The sequence below is a fragment of the Mchenga conophoros genome, linkage group LG4, assembly GCF_057382185.1.
Source record: "Mchenga conophoros isolate Kocher_MC1m ecotype Shallow Benthic linkage group LG4, M_conophoros_male_GT1.1, whole genome shotgun sequence".
Lineage (NCBI taxonomy): Eukaryota > Metazoa > Chordata > Actinopteri > Cichliformes > Cichlidae > Mchenga > Mchenga conophoros.
The window spans coordinates 31935339-31949003 of NC_140529.1; the positions used below are offsets into that span (position 1 = coordinate 31935339).

General features: G+C 40.1%; 2 protein-coding genes across 2 annotated transcripts; both read left to right on the forward strand.

The window, feature by feature from the left end:
• Positions 1-306: 306 nt before the first annotated feature.
• On the forward strand, positions 307-4181 carry LOC146576504 (kelch-like protein 11). The gene is made up of 2 exons (XM_085271822.1): positions 307-874; positions 1077-4181. Exons 1-2 carry the CDS (start codon positions 411-413, stop codon positions 2659-2661), a joined length of 2049 nt encoding a protein of 682 aa, XP_085127948.1. The 5' UTR covers positions 307-410; the 3' UTR covers positions 2662-4181.
• Positions 4182-6038: 1857 nt separating this feature from the next.
• On the forward strand, positions 6039-12388 carry LOC146576505 (cytosolic 5'-nucleotidase 3-like). The gene is made up of 9 exons (XM_085271823.1): positions 6039-6550; positions 7527-7619; positions 7716-7785; positions 9917-9963; positions 10973-11058; positions 11134-11223; positions 11318-11480; positions 11561-11761; positions 11835-12388. The coding sequence occupies exons 1-9, from the start codon at positions 6404-6406 to the stop codon at positions 11937-11939; spliced, it is 1002 nt and encodes a 333-aa protein (XP_085127949.1). The 5' UTR covers positions 6039-6403; the 3' UTR covers positions 11940-12388.
• Positions 12389-13665: the final 1277 nt, after the last annotated feature.

Below are 13665 nucleotides of genomic sequence, written 5' to 3' on the forward strand. Positions count from 1 at the left end.
CTCAGTGCGCATGTCAGTGACTCTGTTTATTTACAAAAAAAGCCGCGCAAAAACAACACTTTAAACTTAATGTATGACAGTACATGTTTAAAAAAAGGCCAAAATTTATCCATTGTGTCCTGTGTGTTAAATGCTATCATGTGCTGCACAGACCAGAACGCTAAAACTAACAATAAAAATAACCTCTTTTTTATTTTAAACTAAGGTCTTTTCTTCTAAAATTAAACTAAAACCTGAAAAAAGGGGTGATTTGAAGCGGCTTTTTAAAAGTAAACCCTCCCCTTTTCGCCCCGGAAGTGACGCAACGAATACGAAACGCACTTCATTGTTCTCCGCTTATATGTCTCCCCCGTTCCTTAGCTAGTTTACTTCATTTCCCACCACTGCTCATCTCCAGTGCTGGCAGTAGAATGGCAGCGGCGGCACCCAACCCGGAGGACTCCACCAGGAGCAGCGGTAGCAGCGGCACCAGCACGCCCAGTGCGCTTGCTGGAGACGGAGACGCGGAAGAGGCCGAGGAATTCACCTCGTCTTCCCACTGCTCGGAGCTTTCGCGGCGGCAGAACGAACAGAGGAAGCAGGGCTTATTCTGCGACGTGACGCTGGCCTTCAGCAGCGGGGCGGCAATGGGCAGCCTCCAGAGCTGTGAGTTTTCAGCCCACAGGTCTGTCCTGGCTGCGGCCACCGACTACTTCACCCCACTGCTGGGGGGACAGTTTTCCGAGTCCTTGTCCGGACGGGTGGAGATGAAGGAGTGGAGCTCAGAGCTGGGGCCGGACCCCGAGACGGTGGAGAGTGTTATCCAATATATGTATACGGGAGAAATACGCGTCAGTACCTGCAATGTGCATGAAGTTCTGGAGCTGGCTGATAGGTATGATCAGTTTAATTTCGCATCTTTTCTTTTTTCTTTCAGAAAGATGAATTAACTATGCATGCTATGCATTGGGCCTTCCGTAGAAGTATTGTTTTTGCGCACTGCTTGCAGAAAGAAGAGTAAACAGAATGCTGTTATGTAGTTGGCAGGAAATTTTATTGTCTAATCTTTACTGTATTTCCTTTGTTTACTTTGTCAGGTTCCTGCTGCTGCAGCTGAAAGATTTCTGTGGAGAGTTCCTTAAGAAGAAGCTGAGTCTGACCAACTGTGTGGCCGTCCACAGCTTGGCTCACATGTACACCCTGGACCAGCTGGCTCTGCGGGCTGCAGACATGATCCGCCGCAACTTCCACAAGGTTATCCAGGATGAGGAGTTCTACACGCTCCCCTTTCACCTGGTGCGTGACTGGCTATCAGATGCAGAGATAACCGTGGATTCTGAGGAAGTGCTTTTTGAGGCTGTGGTGAAGTGGGTGCAGAAGAACCCAGAGGAGAGAAGCCGCTATTTTGAAGAGCTGTTTCGTCTCCTGAGGCTACCCCAGATCAAGCCCACCTACCTGACCAGAGTGGTGAAAAATGAACGACTGGTGGCATCCAACGAGGCCTGCCTGCGGCTGGTGTCGGAGGCAGTAGAGGGCCATGCTATTAGATTTGAAAACCTCAAGTCGGCTGATATGGAGTTCTGGTCTTCGCACATGGCCTCCTTTCAGCCTCGCTTTGGTCAAAATATGGACGTTATCATGGTAGTAGGTGGAGTTTCGGAGGGAGGCGACTACCTTAGCGAATGTGTGGGCTACTTTATTTATGAGGACCGTTGGGTCAATCTGCCTCACATCCATAACCATCTGGATGGCCACGCCATCGCTGCCACAGAGTCCCACGTCTATGTAGCTGGTTCTATGGAGCCAGGCTTCGCTAAGACTGTGGAACGTTACAACCCTAATCGTAACACCTGGGAGCAGGTGAGCAACTTGACCACACGCAAGCACTCCTTTGGCCTGACTTGCATTAAGGATATCTTATACAGCATTGGTGGCCATGGCAACTTCAGCCCGGGTTTCAAGGATGTCAGTGTGTATGAGCCAGAGCAGGACAAATGGCACAATCTGGAATCTGCTCCCAAAATCCTGCGAGACGTGAAGGCAGTGAGTGTGGAGGACCGCTATGTTTATGTCACAGCACGCACACCCGTCGATACAGATAATGATGACGGATTGAAGACGGTGACCACTCGTTATGACACAGAGAGTCGCCAGTGGCAGGATGTTGACTCCCTGCCTCTTATTGACAACTACTGTATCTTCCAGATGGCTGTGGCATCCACTAACTTCTACCACACAGCCTCCTGCTGTCCTAAAAGCTACACAGTTCGGGATGAGGTTGCCAGGCAGAAGATTAGTGTGCGCATCTCTGATGAGATCCTAGAAAGCCTTCCACCAGAGGTAACCAGCATTGAGGGTGCTGCAATCTGCCACTTTGATGAGGATGTTTTCATCATCGGGGGCTGGAAGAACAGCGACGATGTAGACAAGCAGTATCGCAAGGAGGCCTATCGTTACTGCGCCGAGAGGAAGCGATGGATGCTGCTGCCACCCATGCCTCAGCCTCGTTGTCGAGCTACTGCCTGCCACGTCCGCATCCCGTACCGCTTCCTGTACGGCTGCCAGCGGTACCCCATGCCCCAGAACCTTGCCCGCCAGCGAGATCGCATGCAGCAGATGCAACAGCTTCACCGGCGCACTCTCACCCTGCGCCGGCAGCTCCAGTCGCAGATAGAGTGTTGAACTGTCCACTGTGAGTTTGTCCGAAGATTTCCTGCAAACCCCAATTTCAATGCAGCTACCATTGTCCTCTACCTTGAGTCATTCACTAAAGCAGGTCCTGTTGCTCTCGTCCTGGATTTCATTAATCTGAACTGTGTGTCATCAGCTTTCATGCTGTGTTTGTGTTATTGGCTCATTTGTGGAAAGCCATGAAATATGTGGGCAGGTGTGTGCTGTCCTGCTGGTGGTCTGTGAGGAGGGATGTGATTATAAATATGTGAATAAGAGTGTTATAGTGCAGCCAACAACTAAATATCTGTTAGCCATTTATGTTGATAAAGAGGCTGTTTATCTCTTTATACGTAAATAGTATAAAAGCTGTATATGTATACATTTCTATGGATATTTTACATTCCTTTATTGTACTGGAAGACAACGTGGCATTAGTAATAATTGCATTCCTGCATTCTTAATGAACTCTCATTCCATTGTAACACTGTGACAATCGGTCCAAACCCCTTGTATCTTAACTGCTCTGTTACTACGGCTTTGCTTGTTACTGTACAGGCACAAAAACTAAATATGAATTAACACGAGGAGGTTGTTAATCATAAAATCCTGTAGACTAGTTGTAGACAGTTATATATTTGTGTGACTTTTCTTGCTCATGTAACAATAGTAATGTTTCTCCAAGTTTCCGACGAGGTGAAAAGATGAGAGGACCGTAATATCCCAAAATATGTGATAAGATGCAATGAAATCATTCCTTTGAGTAAGCTAACATTGAAACAATCTGCTCTGCAACTGCATTAAGGACCAATCAGCAGCAGCAGCTTAATCATTCCTTTTTTTGCACTTTGGTTATCTATTGCCCAGTGCATTCCCATTCATTCAACAAAGACATATTTAATCTTTGTGTATGAGTGTGGGAGGATGTGTAGGGCTTGGTTATCACTCTGCAAAGAATGGGAAAAGCTTCTGTGGAATGCCACTCTTTAACTTCTAAAGTCTTTAAAAAGTTGCCATTGCACTTTGACTTGTTTTGTTAATTTCATATCAGACGAGCTGATTGTATATTGCAAAGGCTTTGTTTTAGCTGTCTTGGAGTCAGTGAGATTTAATCTTCTTGGAAACAACAATGTTATCATTGCTGGTGGATTAGTTTCCAACATTAAATGTCTTGTAAAAGTTTGGTGTATATTGGAGTTCTGTCTATCGGAAGACTCCTTTTACCCGCCAAAGAGACGTAGAAATGAGAAAAACAAGGAATAAAACTTTAAAACAAAAGGGATTGTTTTATGAATGTGTTGTGACTGACATTCAGAAATTCCCATTCAAGCAGCGCTAATTATAGCAGTATAGGGTTACGGAGCGGAGAAATGATATTCATTTCCACTTTATGACCTAACATAAATGGCACTGCAAATATTAACTGAAATAAGCTATGTAATTTGCTTTGCATGTGATAGTCAACACTTTGTGTCCTTGGATGTATGAAATGCTAATGTCATCTCTTGAAATTAAAGTTGTTTTGTAAGACATTTGCTTGCATTGCATTACTGGATTGTGTACAGTCCAAAAGTCAGTTATTTTAGTTGACAGAGAGCTAAATGTGGGAAACATTACAGTATTGGTTTTTCTTTTGGCATTTTAAGAGGGGAAATCACATATCATTTATGAAAGGAAAACTGTTCAATCATGTAGCATGAATATTCTAACACTGTTAAATTACTGGTAATTTTTTTTGCTTGGTTTCAAAAAGAAGTTACACCCTTGAAACTCTGTCACTGTGCTATTTAATTCGCAATATTATAACCATTTTAATAACACGTAGTGAAGTTCATATTTCAGTCTTGTTTAACATTAACATTAACTATTTACCACGTAAAATAGTCACCAAAAATCTCATAGTCACCAAAAATCTCGACAGTAACGACAATACTGGTGTTTCAGATTAAGTGGTGTCTCAGATTCGCTGGTGACAGTCAAACAGATGTGTCGTACACTTCTTTAGGAGCTACTAACGACCAACCGGGAAAATCTATAAATATTTCGTCTTTACAAATGCATTTATTTGCCTTTTGATTTTTTAACACGACGCAACAGTCTGTTTTAATTTATTTTGGATAATAAAAAAAGCGTGCTAGCTTAGCTGGTGCCCGCGCCGATGCCTGTTAATATACTATTTGGAAAACGTTATTGTCATCATTATTCTCCCCACAAACTATCATTTGATTTGAGAATGGTCGGCACTACAACTAAAGCATATACTTTATATTATCTGCACTAGATGGAGGGAATGTGATTGTGCTGTGTGACAGTCCAACCAGATTAACCTGTGACACCAGCATCTGGACTAAATCACCTCGTAAGTCACCTGTTTCATGTTCAATACATCAGACAAGACCTCTGCAACTGTCGGTGTTTTGTGTAGTGTGTATTCCCATTTTATTCTATTTAGGATGCCTTAAATAATTTATTCACAAAACAGAAACCAATTGATTTTAGCAGAATGTGATGCTGTTAACAGTAAAGCAGTATTAAAATTCTGCTGGACATGGAATACATTTAGACTTTTATTTTCTTCTAATTCCTTTGTACTTTCTACTCCTTATATTTACTGACTATTTCACGTCACCACAGGCTTTACCCACAACATACTTTTTTCAATTTAATAGTGTATTCATCAACAGCGCTTACTTCATATGACTGATGTAGAGATGAAAAATGCAAAACAACAACAAGCAAACAGGCATGTTATTTATGAATTATTTAGAGCATGATGCTCTAGTTGAGAATGGGAGGATGATTAATATAACTGAGATATAATCATATTTCATATTTCAGTTCATATTTCCTTGAATTCATGTTATCCCTTTATTACTTGGCATGAGGTTCAGTTACATTTGTACAAAAATAGCTGGCAGAAATCTTCTTTAAGGCACTCTTTGTTTTTCTGCCCTCTTTTCAGAGGTTGTACTTTTTCTCCAGTTCACACTTATCTATTAACATCACCTCTCTGATAATTTATTAGAATATGAATATAGTTTTAACTCAGACTCTGATGTTATCCTTGGAGCAGCTAAAGTATATGCCACAACTTACTCTATTACTATACCAGTAAAATTATTCTGAAGATAGTAAACTGAGAATAAACGCGTGATTATTTTTAAAATGTATTGTGTAGTTTATCTGTAAAGAAGCAGTGCGTAAAACACTGACCAGTTGCAGAAGTCATGTCTCATCTATTGAATATGAAACAGAAATCCTTCATTTGCCGAACAGTTTAACGTTGATGAAATTATGAGCAGGCATCATTAGAATCTTCTGCATTGCTCTTTCACGTTGCAGCGTGGGAACGTAGCCTCTTAGAACGCGCATGCTCTTTCTGTCAAAGGCAATGCGATATCGCGGACAGCTGTGATGTTGTGTTAGAAAAACAAAAAATAGCAAAGGAATTCAAGACGAAACAGATCTGCTGTTGCCGTGTAGAATAAATAATAAGCGTATACTGACAGCTCACGATAGGAGGCTTTAAAAAAAATCAGACTTAACGGATTTTTCGTGAGGATGTACCTGTGAACGCAACTCTCGTGAGACTTTGTGAGATTGAACATGGCGGCATACACTAGCTAGAACCTAAACAAAACTTCTGATCTACTTATAAGACTAGTCTCTCTTCAAAATCCTGGAATCTCCACCATTTACTGACCTGGGTGAATAGGAAGACTTCATTGGCGTCTTTTTACACCGAATTTTCACCATGAGGAAAAACAAGAACAAACGTCAACCTACCAAACGTAAAACTGCCAGTCAAACACAAAAGTCCAAAAGACCTCGTAATGATTCACCAAAAATGACAGAAAAGGACAGTTCTGAATTGACACCATTCGAGATTTTCTTCCAAAAGGTGAGCGATACCCACTTATCAATAGAAAATAACGTTTCCGCATTTGATACCAGACTCTCGCTAATTGAAATATTACACAAAGACATTCAACGCTGTGACCGTCGGTCGAGAGTCTCACAGTCCAGCTAAGCTTAGGATAGAGAATAAAATCAGACTGAAATCCAAACAGGATGATCATGAGAGTTAAAGTATATGACTGCAAACTGTGAAAAACCAATCCCAAACACTACCAATATGAGTACCCATTCTAACCCCCCACTGGTGATGTGGCATGTGGCGAGGAGTGTAAGACTTTCGTTTCGTTATGTTTGTTTGTTTTGTTTTTGTAATGATCTTTTTTTATGTCATTTGTTTTTCATTCATTTATTGTTAATTCTCATTCTACCCTTGGCGGCTCCTCCTAATAATACAGTATGGGGCTTAAGCAGGTGCACAGGAAGTTATGAACACACAAGTTTAATTTCAAATACAAGGACTCTTGTCTGCCTCGTGTATTTCCGACTTACCTATTTATTTAGTATTTGACATATTTCAATTATATATACTTCGTTTTGTTTAAAATAAAACACATTTTAAAAAGAGTTAATTCATTGAAAATACAGCTTAAAAATGTATGTTTTTTCACAAATCCTTCAAGCATACTTCTATACTGGTTAGTTTTTTTTCCCAGCTAGCTAAAGCCAGAGAAAGTCTATGGCTAAGGAATTTAGTGTTAACATGCTACTGCTTTCTCCTCTGAATGCTTTTGTTCATGTGAGAACTGCAGAGTCAGCATTAATCCCGCAGCGTTGTCCGTGTTTGATACTCACCAGTCAGGAGATTAAAAACCTGATTTTAGCACCTATCCTGCTGGACTGGTGTTTATTGCACTACTGTCAATTAAATTTAGCCAAACTCTGAGCTTTACACATGCTATAATCAGCACCTGGACTTCACCTCACCATCTGTCTCATCAACATATATTCTGCCTGCACAGATTGAAAAGTTCTCCAAGCTGCACATGAAGGACCGTGACAGGGTACAAGAGATCCTGCAGTCCATGCAGAAGGCTGGCTCCAAAACCCTGCAGGTATCCACATCACTCACTCCTCTTATAAACATATTCACCCCTGTAAGAAAATAGAATATTATTTCTTTCATGATTTTTATCTCGTTTTTGATCCAGGTGATCTCAGATTTTGACATGACCCTTACAAGATTTGAATACAATGGGAAAAGATGCCCCACTTGTCATAGTGAGTACACTCAAAGTACAACAAACTATATATAATAACTCGAATGTTCTGTTACCCTGCATTTGCAGGGGTAGTGTGTTTATGAACTACACTGACATACAGTGGGTTTACAAACACAAAACCTTCTAAAAGAATGCTCTTTATACACACGGTTTCCAAGCAAGGGTGGTGCAATAAAAACCACTGGAGGGCAACATTTACATATCAAGAACAAAAGATGAGACAAAAGGTGTTGAAGATTGTCAGGCAGCTCCATGGGATATCTAAAGACTCAGACAACAATTATAAAGGGTGAAAGGCTCTAGACAAGTAACAAGCTCAAGGTTCACACATTCCAAAGTAAAATGGTGATCAGGACCGAATGAGGAACTTCCTCTAAGCAAACTAATGCAAACTAAGTTAGCATTTAATTGGGACTCAGATTGATGAATCCAAATGAACATACTATCGGCATTACTCTATCTTTTCCATTCTATTCCCCACGTGATCTCAGACACACAGTTTGCAGTGCTTACCAAATGTATTAGATGACCTTTCATAAAAACAAGAAAACACAAATGCTTGAGAATTCTATTAAAAACATATATCAACTAAATAAATTAAATGACAAACTGAAATAATGTCTTTATATATATATATATATATATATATATATATATATATATATATGCTGTATACTGGACCTCTCTGGCTTAACTGTGGGCAACTGCGGATTTCAGTCAAATGGTCAAAGAGAAAGTAAAATATTGAGACACAAGATTTCTTGTATTTTTTAAAGAGGATCTAGCAACGGTATAAATCTGAATTATCAAGCCTTAAACAACAAATGGACATTATTCATTGCATGCTAAACTTTTCCAATGGAAAAGTTTACTTTGTAAACTAAGCAGCACTTGGAAATGGGAAAGTTTACAAAGTAATGGAAAAGTTTAGCTTTAGTCTGAGATTCAGAAGAGAAATCTTTATTTGAAAAGGGGGGAGACTGTTTTGTTTTTCTTAAAGACTTTTCTGCAGGAAACTCCAGGGAAAGGGAACAGAACAGAGGGGGTAACAGAAACAAGTGGAGGTTTCTCTATTTACATAAGGAGAAGAATAGACACAAAAGCCTGGTGAATGACCATGGGGGTACCAGTATTTAGAGATACAATAGTGATAAAAGACCAGATGTGAAAGAGTCTAGACAGGTGACAAAATCAAGGTTAACACCTTCCAAGCCAAAGTGGTGATAAGGAATGGAGAGAATAAAAAGCCTCTACAGGGGACATTTAACGACATGGTATTAACATTAAAATGGTGAGAAACTGTTTGCCTCAGTTTTCAGCAGGTCTCCAGCTGGGTAGAGATCTTGTGACTGTGAAAGCCATAGCTCTGCCTGTAATTCCTCTTCCAATATGGATGACTTCTTCTTGGGAGACAATAGAGAGAAAGGGTGTGGAACTTTTGTCATTATAAGAGGATAAGAGGACAAAAGCCATGCCAGCAAAAAGCCCCCCATAGCTTTTTATTCAGATATGTACAATTCTCTTGGTGTGTACGCCACACATGCATTTGAACACATGTTGAGAATGAAAGATAATACCACCATATCTACACTTATTACACCACTGAATTCATCTTTGTGCATTCATCTTTGTGCATTCATCTTTGTAGTGAGGGGTTTGAAAACCTCAGGCCACTTAACCTAGTTAGTGGATGATGAGATTTTTAATGGAACGGAATCAAGCCTATATTGGATAAATTGAAGGTGAAGTTTAGGGTAAGTCTGGATCAGGATGTAGGGTAGGTTGGTCTTGTGATCCCTACCACATATGTCCTTGGTCAGTAATAGTAGACTCGATCAGGCACTGACTCATGGTTAATAATAGAAAAAATGCTTATGCTAAAGTCATATATATACTGGTGCATTTCCCGTAGATCTAAATGTAGAACTCAATTAGCTTTTTTTCCCTCTTTCTATCTTCATATAAAATTAGAATTATTTGAGCCTACTCAGTATTTTTATACGTTTCACAGACCACAATTCAGGGTCTTTAAAATGTTTTTATTTGTCAGCTGTTTGTAGTTTGAGGTCGCCATGCATATAAAAGGTTTTGGCTGAAAGACACATGACTGTCATTTTGTGTATTTGCAGATATTCTTGAGAGGAGTGATGTCATCTCCAGTGATTGCAAAAAAAAGGTAGGCAAAACTTCTAGTTTACGATTGAATATTTTTTTTTATAGTGCTTTTATATTAACACTGCATGTTTTAGTACAGTGTCCACTTCAAAGCAGCATTATATATTAAAGTATGATGAGGAGTTTTCTCCCAAATTGTTGTGTGGTGGGAGAAATGGAAGCATGCAGTCCACAACCTAGACTATGCCTGTTAATCAGTTTTGTGTAAATATTATCAGGAAAACATGCTGCACATTAAAAATGTGTTTTTCAACAATAAAAGTCACAAAGTGGTTTACAGTACAGAATAAGAAGAAACGGTAACACTTTAAAATCATGACAGACTGTTAAGCTTTAGAAAGGTATTAGTAAGTACTTAAAAATACTACTGAAATTAATCCGCCTTAGTATGTCATTTATCAATGCAGATATCGATTTTTATTCTTGATTTATAAGCTCATCTATAACATGTTCATGGTATCTTTTACAAAGTTTAAGTGATTAACAACATCATTTTATACCTAACTATATATATTTAATAATTATGATGCAAGCTCATCGTTTGTGAGTGTGATGAGAGCATTCAGAAATATTGGTTTTAAAACTGACAGCTAGTTAAGGGATGTGGCGTGAAAGGAAAAAGGGTTATTTTTGACCAATACATGATGGATATTATTAGATACAGGCATTCTGGTATTTCTTGTGTCAAATAAAAGTTACTGTATCCAAAAGGTGAGTAAGTACAACATTTGTTTAGTGTTTCATGAGTAAGCTGGTCAACACTCCGGACTGAGCCAGGGACAAAAAAGAACTTTGCACATGAATAATAAAAGTGAAGTATGTAGTGATAATTGAATTGAACCTGAAGGCTTGCTCCCTGTTCATTCATGCAGGGGGTTTAAAATAACACCCCAAATAACTATCCAGAAGCATTGCCCAGATGGCTGCTGAGTGGTGGTGAGACTTGCCAACTCTAGAAGAATTGTGATATTTGCTGATCAGTTTTTATAACACTGTCATGTCCTCTACAGCTGCAGGGGCTGCTCGACAAATACTACCCCATAGAGATCGACACTACGCTGTCAGTAGAGGAGAAGCTGCCTCTTATGGTGGAGTGGTGAGTGTGTACACAGAGCTATGACTTGTGTTTAACAGTGTTGGAAGGGTATTTAATAACTCGACTGTATCTCAGGTGGACAAAGGCTCACGAGCTGCTGGTGAATCAGAAAATTAAGAAAGATGGGTTAGCCAAGGCGGTGAGGGACTCTGACGCCAAGCTGAGGTATGAGCATCCCCGAAGATCTGTTTAGTTCTTGAATGTTGAAAACATTTTTGTAATGCAGCTAATGTGGATTCTTTTTCATGTCTTTTAACAGGGACGGCTACAAGGATTTCTTTGACCACCTGCATGAGCACAGCATCCCCCTGCTCATCTTCTCTGCTGGAATAGGAGACATCCTGGAAGAGGTGATACGCCAGACTGAGGTCTTCCACCCTAATGTCAAGGTCATCTCCAACTACATGGACTTTGATGAGTCTGTGAGTAGCCACACCACATACTATAACCTGACCTCCACTCAGGCATTTAAATAATAATTTGACTTGATCTGTTTGCACAGGGGGTGCTGAAGGCTTTCAAAGGAGAACTGATTCACATCTACAATAAAAGGGAAGGTGCGCTGCTCAACACCGGACATTTCCAGGAGCTGCGCACACAGACAAATGTGCTACTACTAGGAGACTCTCTAGGGGATCTGAACATGGCTGATGGAGTGCAGGACATGGAGAACATCCTCAAGATCGGCTTCCTTAATGACAAGGTAAGCAAAAAGCATGCACGCAGTTATGTTCACTAAAGCGAATTGATACTTATCTATTTTTTAATTTCCACAGGTGGAGGAGAGGAAACAATCATACCTGGACTCATATGACATTGTGTTGATAAAGGATGAAAGCTTGGATGTTCCAAATGCAGTTATTCGCTTTCTCACTGAGTAATTGGACCTACCTCAGCTGATAGCTGTAGCCTAAAAGCTGCATGTGTGTGTCTACTGTTCAAACTTTGACATAAATGGCGGTACTTGACCTAGTATTTGCTCTGAAAACGACTTCCATTCTCTTACAAAAAAAGCACCTTTTCGGTGAATTGTAATCTGAAAACAGACACTGTTTTTTAGCACTGCAGTGCCATCTTGTGGTGGCCTGTCGGTAAATACATTTAGGAACAGGGAAAGAAAAGATAGAAAACATATTTCTATATTTAGAGTCAGTAATTTGTAATAACTATTACATTGAAATTATGAGAATATTAGCAAGAAATACAATAAAAAGTTAATAAAGTAGTTATGTTTTGCTACAAATTTTAAACTTTAGGTTCAGTGTTTTTAAATCACTGAACGGTCTGATGCTTTCTGTCTATCTGAGTCTGGAATAAAAGAAAAAAAAAATTATGTTGCTGCTTCTTTCTTCGACTTCTGCCTTGAGTCATTACAGTGGTCGTCATCTCAACTTTGCCTCTCTAACTTCATCTCCAAACTTCTCTTACCAAACATAACATCATAGCAGGTCTCAATACTATGTTTAATCCATTCACTCCGATGATGACCAGCCACAAATCACGCCTGACACTTTTCTCCACCAACTCCATCCTGCCTACACTCTCTTGTTCACCTCTCTCATCCCTTAACTCAAAGTAAGTATTAAGAAGAGCTGGTTGCCATAATAATGGTTTACAGTGGGTTGACTCATATGACATTGTGTTGATAAAGGATGAAAGCTTGGACGTCCCAAATGCAGTTGTACGTTTTCTGACTGACAGTAATTAAACTGACTTGATATTGGAGATTCTGGGACCATCAGCTGAGAAGGCCCAAGCTGGCCCAGAAACTTTCAGCTGGATTGTTACTGAAAATCACTGAAGAATTTTCAACACTGTCTATCACCCCTGCTTTTAATCTAAAAACAGACTTTTAAAAAAATCAACTGCAATTTTTATTTGATGTTTGACACTTTGCTTTTAGAAAAATATTTTTGTATATTTTTTTTTTTAGCAATTTGTAATTTTAACTTTTTTCACATAACAGAAATGTGGTGTTACTGTTCTTTCTAAAACCTTAAATTAAGCTGCTTTTGGGCACTCCCTTCAGGAGTCACCACAGTGGATCAGCTGCCTCTATCTTACCCTATTCCCTGGCATCTTCCTCTGTCACGCCAACCCTCTGCACGTCCTCCTTCACTGCATTTTTGAACCTCCTCTGTGGCATTTCCATTTTCCTTGTACCTGGCAGCCTCGTGTTCAACATCATTTGTCAAATGTATTCACTATCCTCCTCCTCCATATGTCCAGAGGATCTCAACGTTGCCTCTCTAACATGTCTCTGCTTTATAACTTGGCATCTGGGTCTCCAAGCCGTACATGATGGCAGGCATCACTACACTCTCGCTGCTGCCCTCCTGTCACAAATCACCGTCAACCTCAATCTCCAGCCACTCCACCCTGCACTCTTCTTCAATTCTCTTGTGCATGTTCAAAAAGTATTTTCTTTGTTGGTCTAATCGTCCGCTGACGGTGTGGCATAACAGTTTATGATTTGTCCTGTTGTCCAAAATAATTACCTATTTATTTTCAGCTATGCCAGAAATAAAACTACACAAACACAGAGGTGGGCAGTGCATTTGCCTGAGACACCGGGGCTGTTGTGCAAGGCCAGACCAATTGAGTTTA